This window comes from Dipteris shenzhenensis, chromosome 17, assembly GCF_047967505.1.
Source record: "Dipteris shenzhenensis isolate YYH24624 ecotype China chromosome 17, Dip_SZ_1.0, whole genome shotgun sequence".
NCBI classification, from domain to species: domain Eukaryota; kingdom Viridiplantae; phylum Streptophyta; class Polypodiopsida; order Gleicheniales; family Dipteridaceae; genus Dipteris; species Dipteris shenzhenensis.
The window spans coordinates 22,044,012-22,064,363 of record NC_141612.1 but is presented as its reverse complement, the minus strand read 5'-3'; the positions used below and the strand labels follow the sequence as shown (position 1 = coordinate 22,064,363).

Sequence of the window (20,352 nt, the reverse complement as noted above, 5' to 3'; positions counted from 1 at the left end):
CCTTCTGTATCTCCTCAAGTCTTCTTACACACAATCTCCACCTTTTCTCCCACACCCCCCCTTCTCTCTCTCTCTCTCTCCCCCCTTTATCTCCTCTTCCTTCACACCATTTTCAATGGATTCCTTTTTGTTTACTTTTTTTATCTTGGGCAGGCCTTATGAATGATTGAATATCATTCACCTTGTATTCCCTTAATCTCACTCCCATTAAATCTTAAGGCAACATCCATAAGCATTCATTAATGCAAGCATATTCACATTTTGAAAGCCTCTCTCTCTCTCTCTCTCTCTCTTACACACACACACACATTTTTATTTAAAAAACTCTCTCTTTCTCTCACACACATACACTAAGGCACATCGTCCACAATATTAGGTGACTAATCCTTTTTTGGCATCCTTAAGAACAACAAGATCATTAATTGATCACAATACGAAATTTCCTATAACATGAGAGTGCATGAAGAAGATCCACATGTAACCATTGAAGATTTAGTTCTTTAACTAGCAATGATAGAGTAGACCTAAAGGTTGATGTGAACTAACCAAGATCAACAATTAGAGCTATATGCTTGTTCAATGCCTACATTCTCAATTTGTGCAAGATTTGAGGGGCTATGCTCATTTTGTTTAAAAGTGATATACATAGCTTGTTTACCTTGAGTTTTGTTTATATCTCATCCTTGAGACTTTACATCTTGTAGCTTGAAGTTATGAGCCTCCTCTTTCATTGGCCTTGAGTAATTCGTTAGAAGGGGAACATCACTGTCACAGTTTTTAAGTTTTGTTTGTATCTCATCCTTGACTATCGTATCTCTTATGAGGCTTCACCTTTGTTAGCCCAAGGTTGTGAGCCTTCTCTTCCATTGACTTTACGTTGAGTAATTTATGAGAAGGAGAATGTAGACCACTTCTATATCACAATTTTTAATAAACTCTTTAAAGTGTCTTCATAGGTAGCTATCGCCAAGGAACACTCTTTTTCGAGATTGTCTCTCACTAGTACATCCATTGAGTTAAGTAGTCCATTGTTGGCCTAAAATTTGGTGATTTGTGCAACAGGTTTGGGGTGTACCCTAAACCTGTTGCATGTGCAACAGGTTGATGGGTGCAACCCCAACCTGTTGTACCCCAAACCTGTTGCATGTGCAATAGGTTGATGGGTGCAACCCCAACCTGTTGCACAAATCACCAAAAATTGGTGATTTGTGCAACAGGTTGGTGGGTGCAAATTCCAAAATGTAAGCATTTTATTGTTTGTACTGTGCATTGCATGAATTCTTAAATTAAAACCCAAGCCACATGAGCGCCTAGGAGATGTTGTAGCTGTGCTTTGGGGAGACCATGTCAGAAAGTGTGGCTAGAATAAATGGATGTGTCTTAGGCTAGATGGAGCCTTCCGTATAGCAAGTTTTATCATTTTTGGTCATTTCTTTCCTTGTTTTGCACCTATGCTCAAGCTAAATTTCAATTTGAGTAGTTGCTTTGTGTCTTCACGATACTTGACTAAGGGGTAACAGATTGTAATTGAGATAGGAAACATGCCCTCTCATGTTCTATGTCCTCGAATCACTCGATTTGACCCTTTCCTCCTCAGTAGACCTACCTTCATAAGGAAAAGATGTCCTTCTCTTCCTTTCTTTGCCAATTGCAAGAAGATGTGAGTGGCCAGACTTCATATTTTGCCACTATAATAGAGCTCTCAAGAATGGAAGGATGTAACTTTGTGCTTTACTCTAAAAACTTTGTTGATCACTAGCAATCTCTTACACTTTATGATGCTAAGTAATGATCTGGTTCCTTACCTCCATCTTGATACCATCCATTAAGAGACTAGGCTCGGATCACATGATTATATTACATTTTTTGAATATCTTATTCATATGCTATTTATGCTTCTGTGAGGTTGCTACCACTATAAGTTTCAACGGTCTTTTTTGGCACCCCGCTTTGTTTGATGCAATAGGAGGCTTGATGCAGCAGCAAGTTAAGAAGGGTTGGAGACACCTCCCCTTTCTTTATGTAGCACCAATTTCAGGGGGGACTATCAATGCACCCCCCCTTCCTTTTACATTAAATGCAACATGGAGGAAGGCTAACAAAACCCTCTCTTCTCCACCATAGTAATATTAAAAAAATCAGAGATGTGGCCTTCCTTTGACGTGTCTTGTAGCCATGGAGAGGCTTGTAATGCCTCATCACATTTGTGGTTCCTATCAAAGCCCTATGTATGCAACTTTCAGGGTTAATCCTCATTTTGATATTATATTACTTATCGTAGATGCCCAAGAATCTCTTGGAGTGGCCATGTCCTTCATGACTGTAGAAGTACCTTAGGTAGAAGTCACCCCTGTGGCATAGTTATTAAACTAAAAAAGATCTCTCTCTCTCTCTCTCTCCTTTCTCTCTCCCCCCAAAAAAATGAAAACATATACACTATTAAACAACCATGATACAACATTAAGGAATATGAAACACACTATGAAAAGAAGTATGCACCAAACATACCGCCATGTCTTAATAAACAAAAAACATGGGTAAAGTAAACTAGAGTCTGAACCATGAGACTTGATCATGTCTTAGAGAGTTTAAAATACATAAACCATAAAAGGATCATGTAACATGAGATATAATGCATCCTAATATAGCACCCAATATACAAAAACTAGATCCAAATGTACATAATTTGATAGCCACATAGACCATCTCTATGGTAGGAAACCCATGGGCAACATCGTGTCATGGTCATCATGCTAGGTCACATTGTCTCAAAGTAGGTGTAGTGGAGAAACTACCATTCTCTACTCACAACAATGTCATAGCAAAAATGACAACTTGCCAACCTAAATGTTGGGATGTTTTTCAACCGTGGGGTGAAATGCAAACAAGCTGCCTGAAAGGAGTGTCAAAATTATGGCTAGAGATCGGCTTGATGTTAAATCAAGGCGTAAATGTGATATTGATCTATCATCACACTTCTTTTTTATTTTTGTCTAACGTAGATCAACTCCTTTAGATATTGCTTTATCAAAAAAATCTAAGGAGTTAGATAAATGTATAAATATTTGAACTAAGTGTAAAGATAGGAATTTTGACTTATCACAGCAAAATGGGATGCTCCACCAATTCGATGGCCCTTAGTGTCCATGAGGAAAATGCACTCGAAAATGTTTGTAGATAATGGTTCAATCTTCCTCTGCAAAGGTCTCAACTTGGCATTGTTATTTCCTTCTAGGAAAGATTAGGGAGCAAAGACTTTCCTCGACCAACTAGTTGGAGAGATTACTCACTTTGATTTACAGTTACACTTGAATCCTTAGCAGATACAAGGCCCCTAAAGACACTTTCTATTGTATTACCAATGCCTTTAAGGCTTTTAGTGATGTGAATTCAATTCAAATCTCTAGTTCTTATCCTCAACTACTTCAAGTTGATGACAAACTATCCTTTGATACCCTTCATTGTGTGAGCATGGATGGATTTTAACTTGAAAGCCTTCATGTCATGAGTTTTTACTTTGATGTTAAATCAATCTTTCAGTTGGTTTGATTGTTATTTTCAACATTTTGAATTTTCTTTATGTTTCCTATGACCATTATTGAACCACCTTGACTTTTGCTCTCAACTTGAGGAAGAGTCAATCTAAGTAGATGCAATACTCAATGATACCCAAGAGGGTGAGGTTGTATAGAAAGTTACATTATTGCCAGGGAATTTGAATATATGGTTGAAAGTAGAACTAAGAAAAGATAGATGCTTGAATAAAAAGACTATGATCAAAGATGTTAGATTGTAGTCTCTAGAAGGTCTGTTCACTCTTCTATCTAATATCATAAATGTTTTGCTTTTACTCCTTATCATCATCACTCGTTCAAATCTCATATTTTTCATTTACAACTCTTGTAGTACTTATTGTCCCCACCACAATTGCACACTTTTGCTCATTTATATAAAGCATGCATCTCTACAATTGTGATGAGATGTATTTTCTTAGCTACTCCGATATGTTATGTGTGCATAATACATGTACCAAATCCACCAAAATGGTGCTAATCCTACCACCATATAAGCTACAAAAGTGTGGTTTATGTTCATAACCAAAAGAATTGGAATTTGACAATATATGAGATTAAAGTCCAAGGCGATAATATTGTTTTGTATCCAATCTTTTGAGTATGTAGATTGATACAAGGGGATAGTTACATTATATATTAGATGAAGCAAAGCACCATTTGTATTAATTTGATAGAGAAATTTAGCTCATGGGCTGATTGTAGAGAATTTATAATCAAATAAGAGATTGGTTTTATAGAGGTGATGCAATAGTGCATGAGATGGGCATAGCCCTAGGAATTAAGAGAGCATGCCTAGGGAATATAGTAAGCCTTTGTGAGAAATAACTAATATAGACCTGACAATGTCATACAAATGGTTAGCAACTATAGGCAAGTGTATGAATGATGTTGCATATCATGGAGAGCAAAAATAAAGGTAGAGGTGGGTTTGACTACTAGGATTATTATCACAAAGGAAATGAGAATAAGTTGAGATGTAGTGGTAGTGCTTCCAATATCAAGGAGGATTGGTTAAAGATTGTCATCCATCAGATGGATTTTAGGGACCATTTGATAGAGAAGCAACATTTTGTATTGATTTGATAGAGAAATTTAGCTCATAGAGGACTTATAATCAAACAATGGAATGATTTTGTAGAGGTGATGCAATAGTGCATGAAATGGGCATAGACCTAGGAATTAAGAGAGCATGTCTAAAGAACATTGTAAGCCTTTGTGAGTAGTAACTAATATAGGCCTGACAGTGTTACACAAATGGTTAGCAACTATAGGCAAGTGTTATGAATGATGTTGCATATTAAGGAGAGCAAAAATAAAGATAGAGGTGGATTTGACTACTAGGATTATTATCACAAAGTAAATGAGAATAAGTTGAGAGGTAGTTGTAGTGCTTCCAATATCAAGGAGGATTCAAAACAATTGGTTAAAGATTGTCATCCACCACCATGAGTTTGGATGGATTTTAAGGACCCCTCATCCATACTCCCAATTATTTGGTCTTGATCTTTATAGAAGAAGGTCAAATGAGGAGCTTTTGGGATACAAATTACAATAGTAATGTATTATGATGTACAGAAAATCTTTGGGAACATCAAGACCAACCTAGTCTAATCTAAGGAGTAATTAATAAAGAGAAATTTCACCCAATGTTATCCTCAATCATGTAAATGTCCACTACCTTCTCTTGTGCCTTGGTCTTTTCAGCTTCTTTATATTGTGGCTTGTTGTCCCCGGTCTCCTATTGCTCAGTTTGTTAGTATTTCGCTCTTGCCCACGACAATGACCATCAATGTGGAGCAATCATCCTAAGAATCACTCTCTTTTGAGGCCTCTTGAGAATACTTTCAATAAACATAGGACCCTTATTGACTTCTATTTTTCTTACATCAGTATGCTTTCTTAGTTTGCCCACGGAGGATCTTGATCCAGTTTGCCTTAGCACCATTATTTGCTTTCATTCCACCTCGACTAATTTTTGTACCATGGTAGGCAAAATGGACTATATTCGAGCCAAGCATGTTAGCCATTTGCAATAAAATCAACAAAGTCTGTTTTCTATAGATTGGAGTGTTGGAAGATTGTCATCTCCATCCCATTCATGCTTTCAATAATAAAGATTAAAGTCCAAGGTGATAAAGCATTTTTCTATATCCAACCTTTTGAGTATGTAGATCGATACAAGGGGATGGTTACATTTTATATGAGAGGCAAATCATACATTAGATGGAGTTCATAGACTCAGTTCATTATAGCATGCTAAAAGATTCTATCGATGAAGCACATCCTAAATGAGCTCTTAAATAATTGCACGAGGGCTTTAAGAAAACAACTTTGAAGAGTAAAGTGGGTCAGGTCATGTGAACTTCATGAAAGTTGCTGCCATAATATCAATTAAGCAAAGCAACATTTTGGTAGACAAATTTAGTTCATGAGCTAACCGTGGAGGAATTATCATCCAAGAATGGAATGATTTTTTAGAGGTGACGCAATAGTGCATGAAATGGACACAGATCTAGGAATGAAGAGAGCATGCATGGAGGATATGGTAAGGCTTTGTGAGCAGTAACTAGTATAGACTTGATAATGTCATATAGATGGTTAACAACTATATAGGCAAGTGTATGAATGATGCTCCATATGATGGTGAGCACAAAGAAAATGGTAGAGGTGGGTTTGACTACTAAGATTATTATCACAAAGGAAATAGGACTAGGTTAAGATGTCGTGCTAATGCTCCCAATATCAAGGAGGATTCAAAACAATTGGTTGAAGATTGTCATCCACCATAAGTTTGGGCATATTTTAAGCACTGGTCACTCATCCATACTCCGAAACTATTTCTTCATAGAAGAAGGTTAACTTACATTACTATAGTCATGTACTTGATGTAGAGTAAATCACAGGGAACATCATCAAGATAAACTAGTCTAATCTAAGGGTGATGATAAAGGCAAATTTCACCCAATAATATCCTCCATACCTTCTCAATGACTTGGTCTTTTGAACTTCTTTATATTGTGGCTTGTTGTCCTTGGTCTCTTTTTGCTCACTCTTTCAGTATCCTCATTGTTGTTGCCCAAGGCAACGACCATCCCTTTGGAATAGTCATCCTAAGAATTACCACTTCTAATAGGCCTCTTAAGGATACTTTCAATAAATATAGGTGCAAGCCACAACCCTTATTGACTTCTATCCTTTTCACATCAATATGCTTTCTTAGATAGAACCATGAGGGCCTTGATCCAGTTGGCCTTTGCACCCTTATTTGCTTTCATTCCAGGGAAAATGAAGCATACGAAGCATTCTAGCCATCCGCAATGAAATCAACAAAGCATGTCTTCTATAGATTATAGTATTGGAAAATTGTCATCTCCATCCCAAGCATGTGTTCAACAATAAAGCTGATGCATGAGGAGACATATTATCAATGTAGCCGACATGAAAGAGTCAAAAGAGAGTCTAAATGTTGCAAATGCAAAACGTAGTTTGTGGCCACAACAAGTTTAGAGCAATGACAAAGTTACAAATATGGCAAGCCAAAAGGGATAAGTTCAAATTGAGAAAGAGAGGATTTTAAGTGTACAAACTCACGATGGTTCTTTGGGAAACTCGATCATAGTAGGGACATCGGGTTGGTGTTGAAGTAACATGCTCCCCGTATGTTGTATTTTTCACTCATATGTATATATTCATTATAATGAAGGTGTATGCCACAACAATATTTGTCCACTTGTGGGATTAGATCTCGCATTGTGTTCTCTTAATTCATTTCTGTGACCTAGTCCCTTCCTAATTGCATGATGCCATGACCTCTGATGACTTCCACATTAATATAGAGGCAACCATCCAATGGTATCCTCAATCGCATCGATGTCCAATGTCTTCTCTTGTGCCTCGGACTCTTCAACTTGTTTGCATGATGGTTTGTTGTCCTCAATCTCTTTTAGGGGCACTTTAGGTTTCATAGAAAACTTGAACTCCATTGCTTTGGCTAGTGTAGCTGAGAGTACTAGAGAGCCTTAAGGGTTGCCGGGAGTATGGACTTAGATAATTTGCAACCTTACATCTTGGGTTTGAAGTTACAGCCGCCTCCATCGAATTCCTCCACTGCAAGCAAGTTCAATGCACATCAGTAGATTTAATACTTTTATCATCGCTGGAACCATAACCCAATTTCATATCAATTGAGAAGCATATATTCTTTGAGAACGACCTATATATTGGTTGAATTAATGTATATTCTTCACACGCTAACCATACACAACCACCTGCATTTGTGGTGGGTACACCTAGGTTGATACTTAATCCTGGGATAGGACCATCTAACATCTAGGACTACTATGCTCCAAGAAATGAACTTGCAGCCTCTGTCCAAAACTCCTTTTGTCCTCCTAATAGATCTCCTTGTCAATGCTCCTCACGCTCCTCACTCCTCCTTGATAGTATGATGCATAGCAAATATGACCCGATGTCCCATTGCATATTGCATTTTAATGGGAATCCATAAGAGACATGCAACTACTACTCGACCACAAAACATCCAGCAAGGCCTCAATTTAATTTCAGTTTAAAAGAGGGGGTATTACTGCTTTAAAACAAAAACAAGAAATCAACATCAGAAAACTCGGTACTAAGCATGAGCTGCCCTACGGGTTTCAAAGCTAGCTCTTTCCAGATGTAGCAAACTGGCTGCAATATATTCTAAGAACACCCAAGCAGGAAAGAACAGAAAATGACATCTACTGAGCAGGATCATCTGAGTCACATGAAAATGCTTTCAGAGGATTGTTGATGCTCCACTTCCATTTCCACGCTCTGAGTGTTGATGTGACTGCACTCTGTTTTCCATTCGAGTTTACATAGGCAGCTTTGCAACCACCAGACTATGCCAATGCTTACCCATTTGGCTTGACAATCTTGTTTAGCTCACCTACACCACCAAAATGTGGCAATAATTAGAGAATTTAAGGCAAAGAGGAGGTACAGAAGACATGGTGATAAAACAGAAGCCAAATGCGTTGGGAACAAAATAGTAGACACATGGTCAACAAGTCTCCCATACAAAGCAATTCAAGGAAGATACATGACTTAACGCACAAGGTTATGCAGGGAAATCAGCTGATTAAAATATATAAAGATAAAGAAGTAGGTGCTACTGCTGACGTAACTGTATTCTTCTCAAAACCTCTGCACCCTTGGTCCCTCAAATATCCCAATTTCTGCCTGATTATTTAACTGATCACATACCTTCTTCGAGGACCTCTCCCCTTGGTCCCCAGACCCCCCAATTACTTACTGGTTTGAGCAAAATTAATCCTCCATCAAGTCATTCCCAAGGCTGGTGTTGTTGATTGCACCACCTTGCTAGCTGCCACTCAGCAGTCTACCTACCATGTGACTAAAACTTTCATGAAAAGAAAAACACTGGCAAGCAACTATGAGAAACCTTTTATGCTTGTTAAAAAAGGCAACAAATCAAAAGAAAGACAGCTGCTAACATTTGTCGCATGTATACCAATAATGTCCTGAAAAGAAAACACTCGTTAAGGCAACAAATCAAAAGAAAGACAGCCGCTAGCATTTGCCACATGTCTATAATAATACTGAGCACTTCCACGATAAACATAGCCATTTCTTGCATGGCGTAGCTTCTCATGAACGCAGTCTCAAAAGGAGCATTTTAGACACAGCTCCCCACAGTCCATATCAAGCAAAACGTTCAATACCATACTTCTAGACCATTGAATAAATACATATCTTGCAGATAACCATGCTTCAGAATCCTATACATGTAAAGTAACACTTCCAGACAAAATGCGCTGATACTGGTGGTTTATTTGGCTACGACCCAAAAGATTTTGAATTGTCTGATTTGCATGTACATTACCTTTGTCAAGTAGTGCCGCGCGAGCTGGGCTACGACAACAGCAGCAAGTCATCTGGTTTACCAATTGTATGAACAGTTTTCAGATAAAATTGTGAAAGAGTAGAAGGGCAACAAAGAATGCCCTTGATTTAGCAGAGGATAAAATAGTAGTAAGTATCTGCTGGCAAATCATGATAATCACAACTTGTGGACTCCACACGATGACGTAATGCTCAAGGCACACCCATGACAATCGAAACACCGAGTGCTATTTACATTAAGTGGGTGCAGATGATAAAAAGAGATCATCACAGATTTTCAAGGGCTGAAGTGTGAGCGGGTCAAACTTGCAAAGCTACAAACAGATCAAATGAGTAACCTTAGCATTCCATATAGTTCTCCAACTCTTAGATACTCTTCAATTGGGAGTACCACGTTTACTGAAGTCTTCCAAGTAAAACTTGGTAAACTTGGAGCCAATCTGATACTTGGAGCCGATCTGCAGAAAAATCACGGGATCAAAGGAGTTCTTCAAAGAATTGCCGTCGCACATATTTCAAACGGCTGCCAGTTGGGAGCCTCTTCATGGAAAGATCAGTCAGAGTCGCTGTCCATGCTCTCCATTGCTTTCAATCCCCTTGGTTTCTGAATACATAGAAACGACAGTTCAGGATGTCAATACAGACACAACAAATGTCAACCCAAATGGCCAGAAATAACCAGCAATGAGGATGGATTACCTTCTTGGCACGTTTCTTCTCTCTCACATCGTATCTGCCACGTGATAAGTCACCAAGCCATGTGCCCGGGCTACAGTACTGGTGAACCAAAAAAGGAGTCGACTTATTAGCCAAGGCTCAGCAAAAACAACAGACGGCTGCAGAGACCAAAGAAATGCCAAAATCAAAACTGAGCGTACATTAAGGGCCTTTTCTACGGCTTTGGGCCGGCGTTTGGGTCGTTGGGGGAGCTTGGAGCCCTTGATGGAGAAGAAGTCGTCTTCTTTTTCCTTGCGAGACAAGGACAAAAAGATGCGGGGCCATTGGAAAAGGTCGAGGTCGACTTTGAAGACAGCGAGGGTGGTGTGGCTGAGGGTGTGGGAGGAGGAGAAGGGGGGGGAGGGATGATGATGCTCGTCTTGTGAGGTGTGTCCATTGGCTTGAGGGGGCAGCAACAACTCGGCAGGAGGGAAAGAATTGCTGGTTGGTCTGTCGTTGTTGCTGATTGCTCTCTCGTTGTTGTTGTTGTTGTTGTTGTTGTTGCTGTTCGCTCTGTCGTTGCTGCTCTGAGAGAGCCGGGCTTGATGATGCTCCGGCCTGCAACACCACACAGAAAAAGTGAGAAAACGAGCTCATCTCTACAAGCAAAACCTTCCGTCTTCCTCAAAAAAGCATTCATCACTCACCTCTTCTCCTCCACCTCCTCCATCGTTTCTCCCTCCTCCTCCCCTTTCCCTTCCTTCCCCATCTGCCTTCCCACCCTTGCCGCCTTCCTCGATAGCACCGATGATTCCTCCGTTGCTTGCTTCAGATCCACCCTGTTGCACCTTGGCCTCTTCCTTTGCCCCCACTGTGGCAATACCACACGGTCGTCTGAAACCTTCCACTTCGTGCCTCCGTTCTCGATCTCCTCTTCGTTCATCTTTTCCGTCGAGGGTCGTTGGGCATTGTGATTGGCGTCCTGCTCTTTGCTACTGAGAGCCGAACTGCCTCCCCTGAGCCTTTCGCCGGGCATGTGCATGACGGGCTTCCCTCCATAGTGACCGATGGAAGCAGCGCCGAGCCGTCGCCTCTTGTTGTCATCGTTGTTTTCGTGTCTCCGAGATACTTTTATGCTCGTTTTCTTCCTCTCCGTGGGAGGCGAGAAAATTGGTGAGGCCACTTGTTCTCTGCACAAAGGCGAATTGGAGACGGCGTCAGTGAATTCTTGTTCAAAACGAATTTACATCCAAACCGATGATCCAGAAACGATCTTACTTGCAGTTGAATACGAAACTAATTGCGGTTGAAACATGACGATTCAAGTTTTTTACAAAACTCGACAACACGCGGAAGTAAACGAAGCGCCCTTCGAAAACCTCACAACACAAGTTCTGCAATCTTGCTCATAACGAAACCTGAAGGTTGCTCTCAGGTAAGACTCGGGAACACTCCTCCCCTACGACTACAGAACGCTACTCAGCAGAGTCAGGGACATTGAAGAACAGTTAGATGGCTTCCCACTCTTCGCGCTTCCACGCAGAAAGTGACCAGAGCAACTGAAAAACTGCAAGTCCAACAGCGGGCGTGTCCTGGATTGCATTCCAGCCTCTTCTGAGCAGAGGAAGGCCCTTCCCCCTAACAAACTTAATCTAGCTTTCCTAGAAAAAATAAAAGGGGCAGCGACGATTCTATGCAACGGTGCGGCTTTGCGACGTGACCAAAACACTACGCCCATCCTGCGCTAACTCAATGGATTTCGGCAGATGCATAGATCCATTTCTGCGTGGGAAAACCAGGACTGAAGAGCCAGCTGCAAACTATCGACGTCGCAGTGGATAAAGCATCGCCCGAGCAGGAGAGAGAGAGAGAGAGAGAGAGAGAGGAAGATCGGAGATGCAATGGGGAAGAATTGAGAGGGGAGGGAAGAAACCTCATGGCAAGAGGTGGAAGGAGGAGCGATTATGTCGACGAAGGAGCTGGGCAGGAAACTGGTTGGTTGTGGCGATGGCGATGAGGGAGCTTGTGTTGTATAGAGGAAGAAGGAGAGGCTATGGAGGCTATGGCGATGGGGAAGAGCTTGCAAGGAAAACTGTTGTTTGTGGCTATGGCGAAGATGAAGAAAACTGTTGTTTTTTTGTTTATTGAAGAAGTAGAACAGCAAACACAATCACAATATACATAAGCCTTTGGAAGACCAACATCATCATCATCATCATTATCTCTAACCTCTCCTTACTTAGCCCCTAATCACAGATTAGTCCTTTTGGAAGACCATCATTATCTCTAACCTCTCCTTACTTAGCCCCTCATTAGAGATTAATCCTCCCTCCTCCCTCTTCGTTGTCTCCATTGCTCCCCACTAGCTCCTCTTGCTTGTTTCGACACCACCACCACGATATGTCTCCTGTTTAACATCCACTCTCTTCTTCTTCTTCTTCTTCTTCTTCTTCTTCGGGTTTCATGTACCCAATGTTCGCCCCTTGGTAGTACCTCTTCACTTGCTATTGTAGCCACACTCTCGCACAGTCACTTCCTCCCCCTCCAATCCATGTGCTCGGCCGATAACTTACAATGCCACATCACATGTCTGCTAATGCCCCCCCCCCCATCCACCTCAAACTTTGATGCGCATACGTAACTACTATGGCTCAGCCCTTGCTTTGTAAAATGGACGAGGACCATTACCCATTCCACACACACATGGATGGCTCTTCCTCACCATTTTTCGACAGACGAAGATGCACTAATTGTATTGTGTACCTAGTTGTAGCTTCCTTGGGAAGCCCATCACGTGGTCAAAACTTGCAAACTAATAAACACTAGAGCATGCTCTACTTAGTGGCATGATTGGTGTCTTGTTGCAAACGGAAATGTCAAAGCATCCTCATATTAGCAAATGGAAAACAAGTTAAATGATTTTTGTCATTCAAATGGCCTGCCCTATGGGTGAAATGGTAAGTTGGCAGTCCACCAATAGTTGAGAGAGGAAAAGTAGGGAGTGAAGTAGTAAACTGGGACATTGGGGTGGAGATTACGTGGAAATTGGGGGAGTGGATTAAAAAAACATTGGAAATTATATTTGCTTCTCCAAGCTAGGCCGCCATCAATTAGGCTTCCTCGTGAGACGTGGAAGGCCAAAAATGCAATGAGGAAGGCAGCTCGAAGGTCATGTAGAGATGGATGGCTTCAAGAGTAGAGCTCATTCATTAACTTCCCAAGTGCATCTTCACATGAGCATACGAGCTTGTAGGGACTCGAATAGAAACCAAACCCACCGTAATTCTACTTTGTTCAAAATCAAGAAGGCTAAGGCACATAGATCCCTTATAATCTTCATCTAGCCCATAACCCCTACAATCTAGGGTATCACTACCCAAAATCCCAATGCTAGGATGCATTATAAGAGAGGTGTACTTTGGAGCTGAATTTCCATTGGCTTGCAAAAGAACTATGTAAACATGTTGCCTAAGGACGAGTTCTTACTCCAAACCACCACCATTAGAGGGTATTCCAATGATTACTGGGCACGAGAGAATCATGTTGTCATCCTTGGTCCACATCATGCATATAATGTAAACTTACCACTGCAAGGCATGAAATGTTAGGGCACATTAGGATGAATGCCCTAAGCTCAATACTTCTCCCTTTTTATGAGACTACAAAGACATTACATGAGGTCAATGCTTATGTCATCAAAATGATTCCTAACCCAAACACTCTGCCACAATGCTCTAAACAGAGGTTTGATGGTCAAACCCCTTGAATTGTCCACTTACTTGAGAAGATGGCTTCTTACTTTTAAAACAATTATTTCCAACAAGCTATGCGATATGTACAAAAAATTAAAACTAGGAGGAATACCAAAAAAGACATGTTGAGAAGAGCCTTTACTTGACAATTGAAAATGTGCCCTTCCTTTTAAGGTGTTTTTAGGCCACCCTTCACTAAAAGAATTAAGTTCGGATTGTTTTTCAATTTCCTTGATCATCCCTACATCTTTCACAATGTATAACTATCTAACTCGACCTTACACAATCGGTGAATGGGGGCCCTATGCTTGCCCTTATCTAGTTAGAGGATTGTAAGCACACTATACCTGTGCAAGTGCCACTATTATGCAAGCATCAACCATGTGGAGGGCCCATTGCTTTTGCGGGTAAGTAATGATGGCAAGGCCGTCACCCTTCCCACAAAACCACACCAACATTATTACTCATACTTCTCCTGTTTTATGTCATGTTGGCTCAAGAGTTATAACCTAACAATATCTCTGAAGGGCAACTTATACTTTGAAGTTATGCTTGTCATTTTCAACTTCTAGCTTGGTGTGTAGGAAGTATGGCCCGCCTTATTCATAGGGGCAAAAAAGGCAAGGTGATAGATCTATGGTAGGCCAAGCCACGACCATGGCATTTTCCAATTTAACTCAACCATCATAATTATTTGTAGTAGCAATACAGCTGGGAAAGGGGATTGCCATGATCCTTGTTTTGCATTAAGGCTAACCCATCACTCCTTTAATGTAACTATAAAGTGGGATACCAACTTACTAGAAGCCATATTGCATTCACACATCAGATTGATATGATCACCACCCCTTATTCCTATGTAATGGTGGGAGAGTCATGATCCTTAGTTTGGTGCATATATTTGGGTTAAGAAATGGTGGCCCCTTCGTGCATGAATGTACAATGCCAATTTTGATGGATGTTCTCAAGTTGGGGATGGTGACACCTAATGTCTACAAGGTGACCCTCAGAGCATGAGCACTCGCATGCAATGGGTTAGAAATGAGCATACCACCGTTAGCCAGCAATCTCACCCCCTATACCGTTAATCAAATCAATGAAGAAAGATTCACAACCTTATGCTTTTGACCACATAGGCTTCACAACATGAGTGTTCCATTTCAAAAACTCAATTCAGCATTTCAAGCAAGATCTATGCAAGACCAAGAATTCACCAATGGTTTGGGTCCTATGGAGCACTATAGGCATCATTTACTAACAATCTATGTGTGCTTGGTTGGTAGTGTGAGCTCGAAGCTATGATGACTCGTCGTGAAGACAAGTTGCCTAGCCCTTTTTACAAGGCCTACACTTGCATAATATGGGTGTTTAATAGTGGGTGTGGGCAATGTGGTTAAGTGTTTGGTTAAGCAATAAACCAAGCAACAAAACCCAACATCAATCCTAAAATTCAAAGGTGCCCCCTCGCCAATAGGCAGCCACTCCCCTGAAGAGGAAGACACATTTATACACATGTGTAAAGGGAAAAGAAGCACATCCATCCACGTTTTCTTGCTTAACCTTCCCTCCCCAATTGAAAGAGGTCTAGGTTGTTGCCCCCCTCATACAACATTTTCCTTACCACCTCTCTAAGGTCATTGTTCTCAATATCCTAAATTATATTTCATTGCAATGATGTTGCATTCCCCTTTTGTCCTTCTACCCCCCAAACCCCAATTTCTCACTATGTAAATGCCAACCTCCCCATCTCACAGGAACACACCCAAAGTAACCCAACGTATAGCTGTGTGTCTCTAACTTCCTTAATTACACATTATATGTCTTGTAATTTGTGTGTATCAAATTAGAATATGCATGTTCCACCATATATGTCACAATCCCTTCACAGAAGTATATTGGGAAGATTGAGATATGGAAAATAAGAGGCTCCCATAGAGGGCATCTCTGTCTCTCTGTCTCTCTCTGTCTCTCTCTCTCTCTTTTTGCATGCGTGCGTGCACGCTCGTGCGTGTGTGTGTAAATGAGTGCTCATGTGCACTCATATATGCAAGTGAATTTCTTTAAGACTTAAAATGGAAAGATAACCAAGACGAGAATATAGAAAGGAAAAGATTCCCTAAAACCCATGAAATCATTATATTTAAAAAATGAGGGGTTTTTTTCGTGAAAGGAGTTTTGCAGAATGGCCATAAAAACCATTTTTACTTTTAGGAACCATTAACAACACATTTTTAATTTTTAAGAATTGCAATGTTCCTAAATTCTAAAGTAATGGGAATAGAAGTGAAGAATTTCAATATTATTGATTCAATGGTTAGCATTAGTGATTTAGAATTGCAATGTCTTCTTTATTCGATGAGTTTTTTGAAGGCCAAACAATGTCAATTGAACCATATGATAATATGTGTATATATACGTTGTTGGATATACAATTACATCATTATAGAATTGATTAATAACTAAAACCAAATTAATAAAAAGAAACATTAGACAAAACAGAATGTAGTGTCTATTAGGAAACAATTCCCTTGATGAATATAAGGGGGAGTAGATCATAACCTAGGTCCTCCCTTCGATAAATATAAGGGGGAGTAGATTATTACTTAGGTCATGAAGGTCAATTGTTGGCAATTCTTAGAGCTAAATCTTTTTTGAATACTTCAGTAAGACAACTAAATCATTTAGTATGAGACTTGTGATAACGTAAAGTGCATAAGCTCCCTTTACAACTATATCATCTTTACTCATTTGAGTATCTCCAATTTAAAGCAATATTCACCCTACTTAATTCAATTAGTATCTCAATTTATATGTTCATTATATGGTGGATAAATTTAGAAAAAGTATTGAGTAGTCATTAAAAAGTCTAAAGTAATCATATAAAGGAATAGATACAAAATAAAGTTGCTAAGTGACTTTCTTATAATTTAGGAATTTTTCTTTAAATATCATGTAGAGAGTCGCATATCCAATAAAAATACTTAGAGACTTTGTTATAGAGGTGTGATTTTGTAAAAAGAAAAAGCAAGACTCGCTAATGCATTTAACCTCTCACTCGTTATTTTGTCCTCAAATTGATCTCCACATCCAAGTAAAGCTTACTTCCTCCTTCTCCTCACCCCCGACTTGTCTGCATTTTAAAAATAACCTATTTTATAAAGGTAAGAGTGATTTTATTCATTCAAAAGAAAAGTTAAACCTTATTGTAATAAGGAATGCAAGATGTCATCGATTAAATTACATCTATGTTAGGTTCCTCTCCTTCTAATCCCAACTTCATGTTATTTTTTAAGCAAAATATGAGTTAAGCATGAATAAAAATAAACACGTGCACCCATAATGTGATTTTGACCTTACAAATTTTGCATTCATGTTGTTTTTGTCTCCCTTTCCATACTATTTCCTAAAAAATGTTAACTAAATAACAAAAATCTATAAAGAAAATTTATTGACGTTGTTGTAGAAAGATATAATTTCTTTTCCTTGTTTTTTTCCCAAAAAAAGGAGACTTCTATTAATGCTTGAAAAACACCATACAAATCAGAAGCTAACAATGATAGGTGCAAATAGAAACATGTCAAAAGAGAACCAGCTTGAGATCCTAGCTCATTGCTTAGGGAATCTTCGGAACAATGGGCTAACAACCAGGGTGGCGGTCTATACATCCAATAGATATCCCCTATAGAAAGGGTTTAAAAGACTACTTCAGTCTGCTAAGAAAAAAACAAAAGACTCCTTTGGATGAGGCCTTGGAGAAATGCTCCCGCCTTTCGACAGTCACTCTCGATCCTAGAGTACCATGCTCCCAGACGGCATGCAAGGTAAAGATGATGTCTTGCCAAATAGCGACTAGGGTAGGGATTTGCAAGCCGTCCATCACCTGACTGCACCACATGACCCAAATATTTTAGGCACTAATGCTGGACACCATCTCCCAAACACTGTCCTCTAGCAAGGGTGTCAGGGCATACATGAGAAGGCAGTGATGTATCATATATCTCTATCTGAAAGACCAATTGGCCATGGACCCTATATGTTGGCAATACTGGGTCAATTAAGAAGGCATGCCCTCCCCCAGTGAACCATGCAACCATCCCCAAGTGAAGTCTGCTGCATCCGCTACATGTAAGCCACAATCCTAAAGGTTGCTAGCTAGATCCTAATAATTTAATGCCTGTGTTAGAGGTTAGTATTTCCAAATACATACAACAACCCGACATTCCCATATAATAATTCAAATATTCCTTGTAATTTCAAACACCACAAAAGGCAAGCACCAACCAAGCAAGCATTGATGACTATCATGCACACCTCCAAATCTAATGGATGGTCTTCCATGGTTTACCCAATATCCAAGCTTTCACTCCTCCAACCAATCTAGAGTTGTAATGTAGCATCTGCCTCCTATATATGAGGCTGCCTAAGAACACAATGATAGGGACATGTAGTGAAACTTGCCAAGGAAAAGCAACATGCCTACCTTCCCTCAAGTCCTCCTTACATCTGCCTTTTTTCTATACCCCATAGTTAGTCTTACCCCTTTGAGGTCCTTCAAGCCCAAGCTCTCGATTCCCATGTTGCATCCATGATGAGAAATTGTGGGGAAATCTTGCCTCAAAGATTTGTGAATGTAAGAAATGTCTCATCCAAAGGCACTCATCCATTGAGAGCAGAAAGAGATAATGGTTGGATGGATTTATAAAGAGACACTCAAAGTTGACCTTTTGTGTGGTTGAAATATTGGACAAGTCTAGAGTCAATCACTTGCAACCAAAAACCATGAAAGGCTTTCATGAAAACCTCTCGTTCATGTGTGATGCCCACATTTGCCTTCCTAGTAACATTTAGATGATTGAAGAGATGGGAGTTCAAGTATGCAAGGACTGAAATATAAAGGCCATTGTGGCAAAGAGAGGCTCTCACACTATGTATGGTATCACTCCCAAAGCTCAGGAATAGATGACTATGTAGATGTAGAAGGCCACCATCATCTTCCTATGTATTTCATCTTCAAAGGAAGCAAGCAATGCAAAACTATTTCATCTAATGAGAAGAAGGTGTTGTTGTAGCATCCCTTAAACATAGAGGGCTTTCTCTTAGTTACCATCCAGCGATAGGTTTCATAAATGCATCCCCTTTCTTTTCTTACTAGTCCCCTCAACCTTTCTTCTCCTATTACTAGTCTCTAAGATGCAACAAGAACTATCCCCTTAACCTAGTGTATGCCACTTGGACCCAATTGAGTGCCATGTGTTCTTTACGGACCCTAATAATGTAATGCATGTGTTAGAGCTTAGTATTGCACTCCATACCATTGCATAGGTGTACCCCTAAACCCTAGTTACTTTAAAACAATACCACTATACCATTAAATGGTCAAGTAAATTAATGTCTCATTCCTGCACATAGTATTAAGCCCTCATGGTTTCCCACCTTTTGATAACTAAGTGATGAGCTTCTGCAATTATGGTTGAGGTAACATTCCCTTCCTCTTAAGAATGGTTTACATCTTGGAAAACAAAATTGGAAAACCTCTTTTACACTTTCCCAAGTTGAACTCTCTTCTACTTCACTAGACATTTTCAATATGTTGTATGTCTTGTTCTTTCTTCTTGTATATCTAAAAATTTTCTTGGATCATGTGGTAAAGATGCAAGTTCAATGAGTAAATAGGATTTCGTTTTCGATGATATTATCATCATCTCCTAATTTTCGTCTTGCACCTACTTACATGAAAAACTAAATGTAGAGTACATCTTTCTGGTAAGGCTTTGTGTGCAAATTCTCTAATTCTCTTAAGTATTAGGAATGATCCACAATACCTAGGAGATAAGTTTGAAATTTAGGGTTTTTGAAGATTTTGCCACCTAAGATAGACTTTCTCTTTTTCTTCAAAATCCAACTTTCTAAGGTGTGGGTTTGCATGACTTTGAGCTTCGTGAGCCTTTCTAACACTATCGTTAGCTACTTAAGCTTTTTATTCATATCATCAAGACAGTCTTGTTGTGTGAATCTTCTCTTTTTTAAGTCCCACTTCAACAACTGGAGTTCTAGATTGAAATCCATACATCATCATTGAATGGAGTAAAACCTATTGTTGAATGTTTGGCACTTTCTAATATGGATAAATACTATTCCTAATTTGTTTGCCTTTCACTTACACATGCCCACAACATATCCTTGATGACTTGATTGACCCTTTCAGTTTGACCATCACTCTGTGGATGATTGACAATGCTCATATTAAAGGTAATTTCTAGCCTATGAAAACAACTCTCCAAAAATGACTATTTAATTTGCTATCTTGGTCACTAATAATACTAGCTAGTAGCCAATACAACCTATAAATATGCTCCACAAATAGTTTTGCTACTTTAGGAATTGTAACTTCTTGATTGGCTGAATTGATTGAACCATCTTAGTCAATTGATCCATGATGACCCGCATAGAGTTCTACTCCC

General features: G+C 39.6%; 1 protein-coding gene across 9 annotated transcripts; it reads right to left on the bottom strand.

Annotated features, from left to right (window-relative positions):
* Positions 1-7,313: 7,313 nt before the first annotated feature.
* On the bottom strand, positions 7,314-12,299 carry LOC147891852 (uncharacterized). 9 transcript variants are annotated; one of them, XR_015542433.1, is made up of 7 exons: positions 12,073-12,299; positions 10,847-11,329; positions 10,361-10,757; positions 10,182-10,259; positions 9,463-10,086; positions 8,313-8,505; positions 7,314-7,682 (listed from the first exon to the last, which is right to left on the bottom strand). XR_015542433.1 is itself a non-coding variant. In XM_087388112.1 (6 exons), the coding sequence occupies exons 1-5, from the start codon at positions 12,075-12,077 to the stop codon at positions 10,036-10,038; spliced, it is 1,014 nt and encodes a 337-aa protein (XP_087244238.1). In that variant the 5' UTR covers positions 12,078-12,299; the 3' UTR covers positions 7,314-8,505; positions 9,993-10,035. The 9 variants fall into 9 exon arrangements, 1 of the variants encoding a protein (XP_087244238.1); XR_015542435.1 differs by having other exon boundaries at positions 8,319-8,505; XR_015542432.1 differs by having other exon boundaries at positions 8,341-8,505.
* Between the last annotated feature and the right edge of the window lie 8,053 nt (positions 12,300-20,352).

Coding starts and splice junctions, on each gene's coding strand:
- LOC147891852 (XM_087388112.1), bottom strand. Junction 10,758..10,846: donor GAGGAGGTGGAGGAGAAGAG/GTGAGTGATGAA, acceptor GTGGTGTTGCAG/GCCGGAGCATCATCAAGCCC. Junction 10,087..10,181: donor AGAAGAAACGTGCCAAGAAG/GTAATCCATCCT, acceptor CTATGTATTCAG/AAACCAAGGGGATTGAAAGC.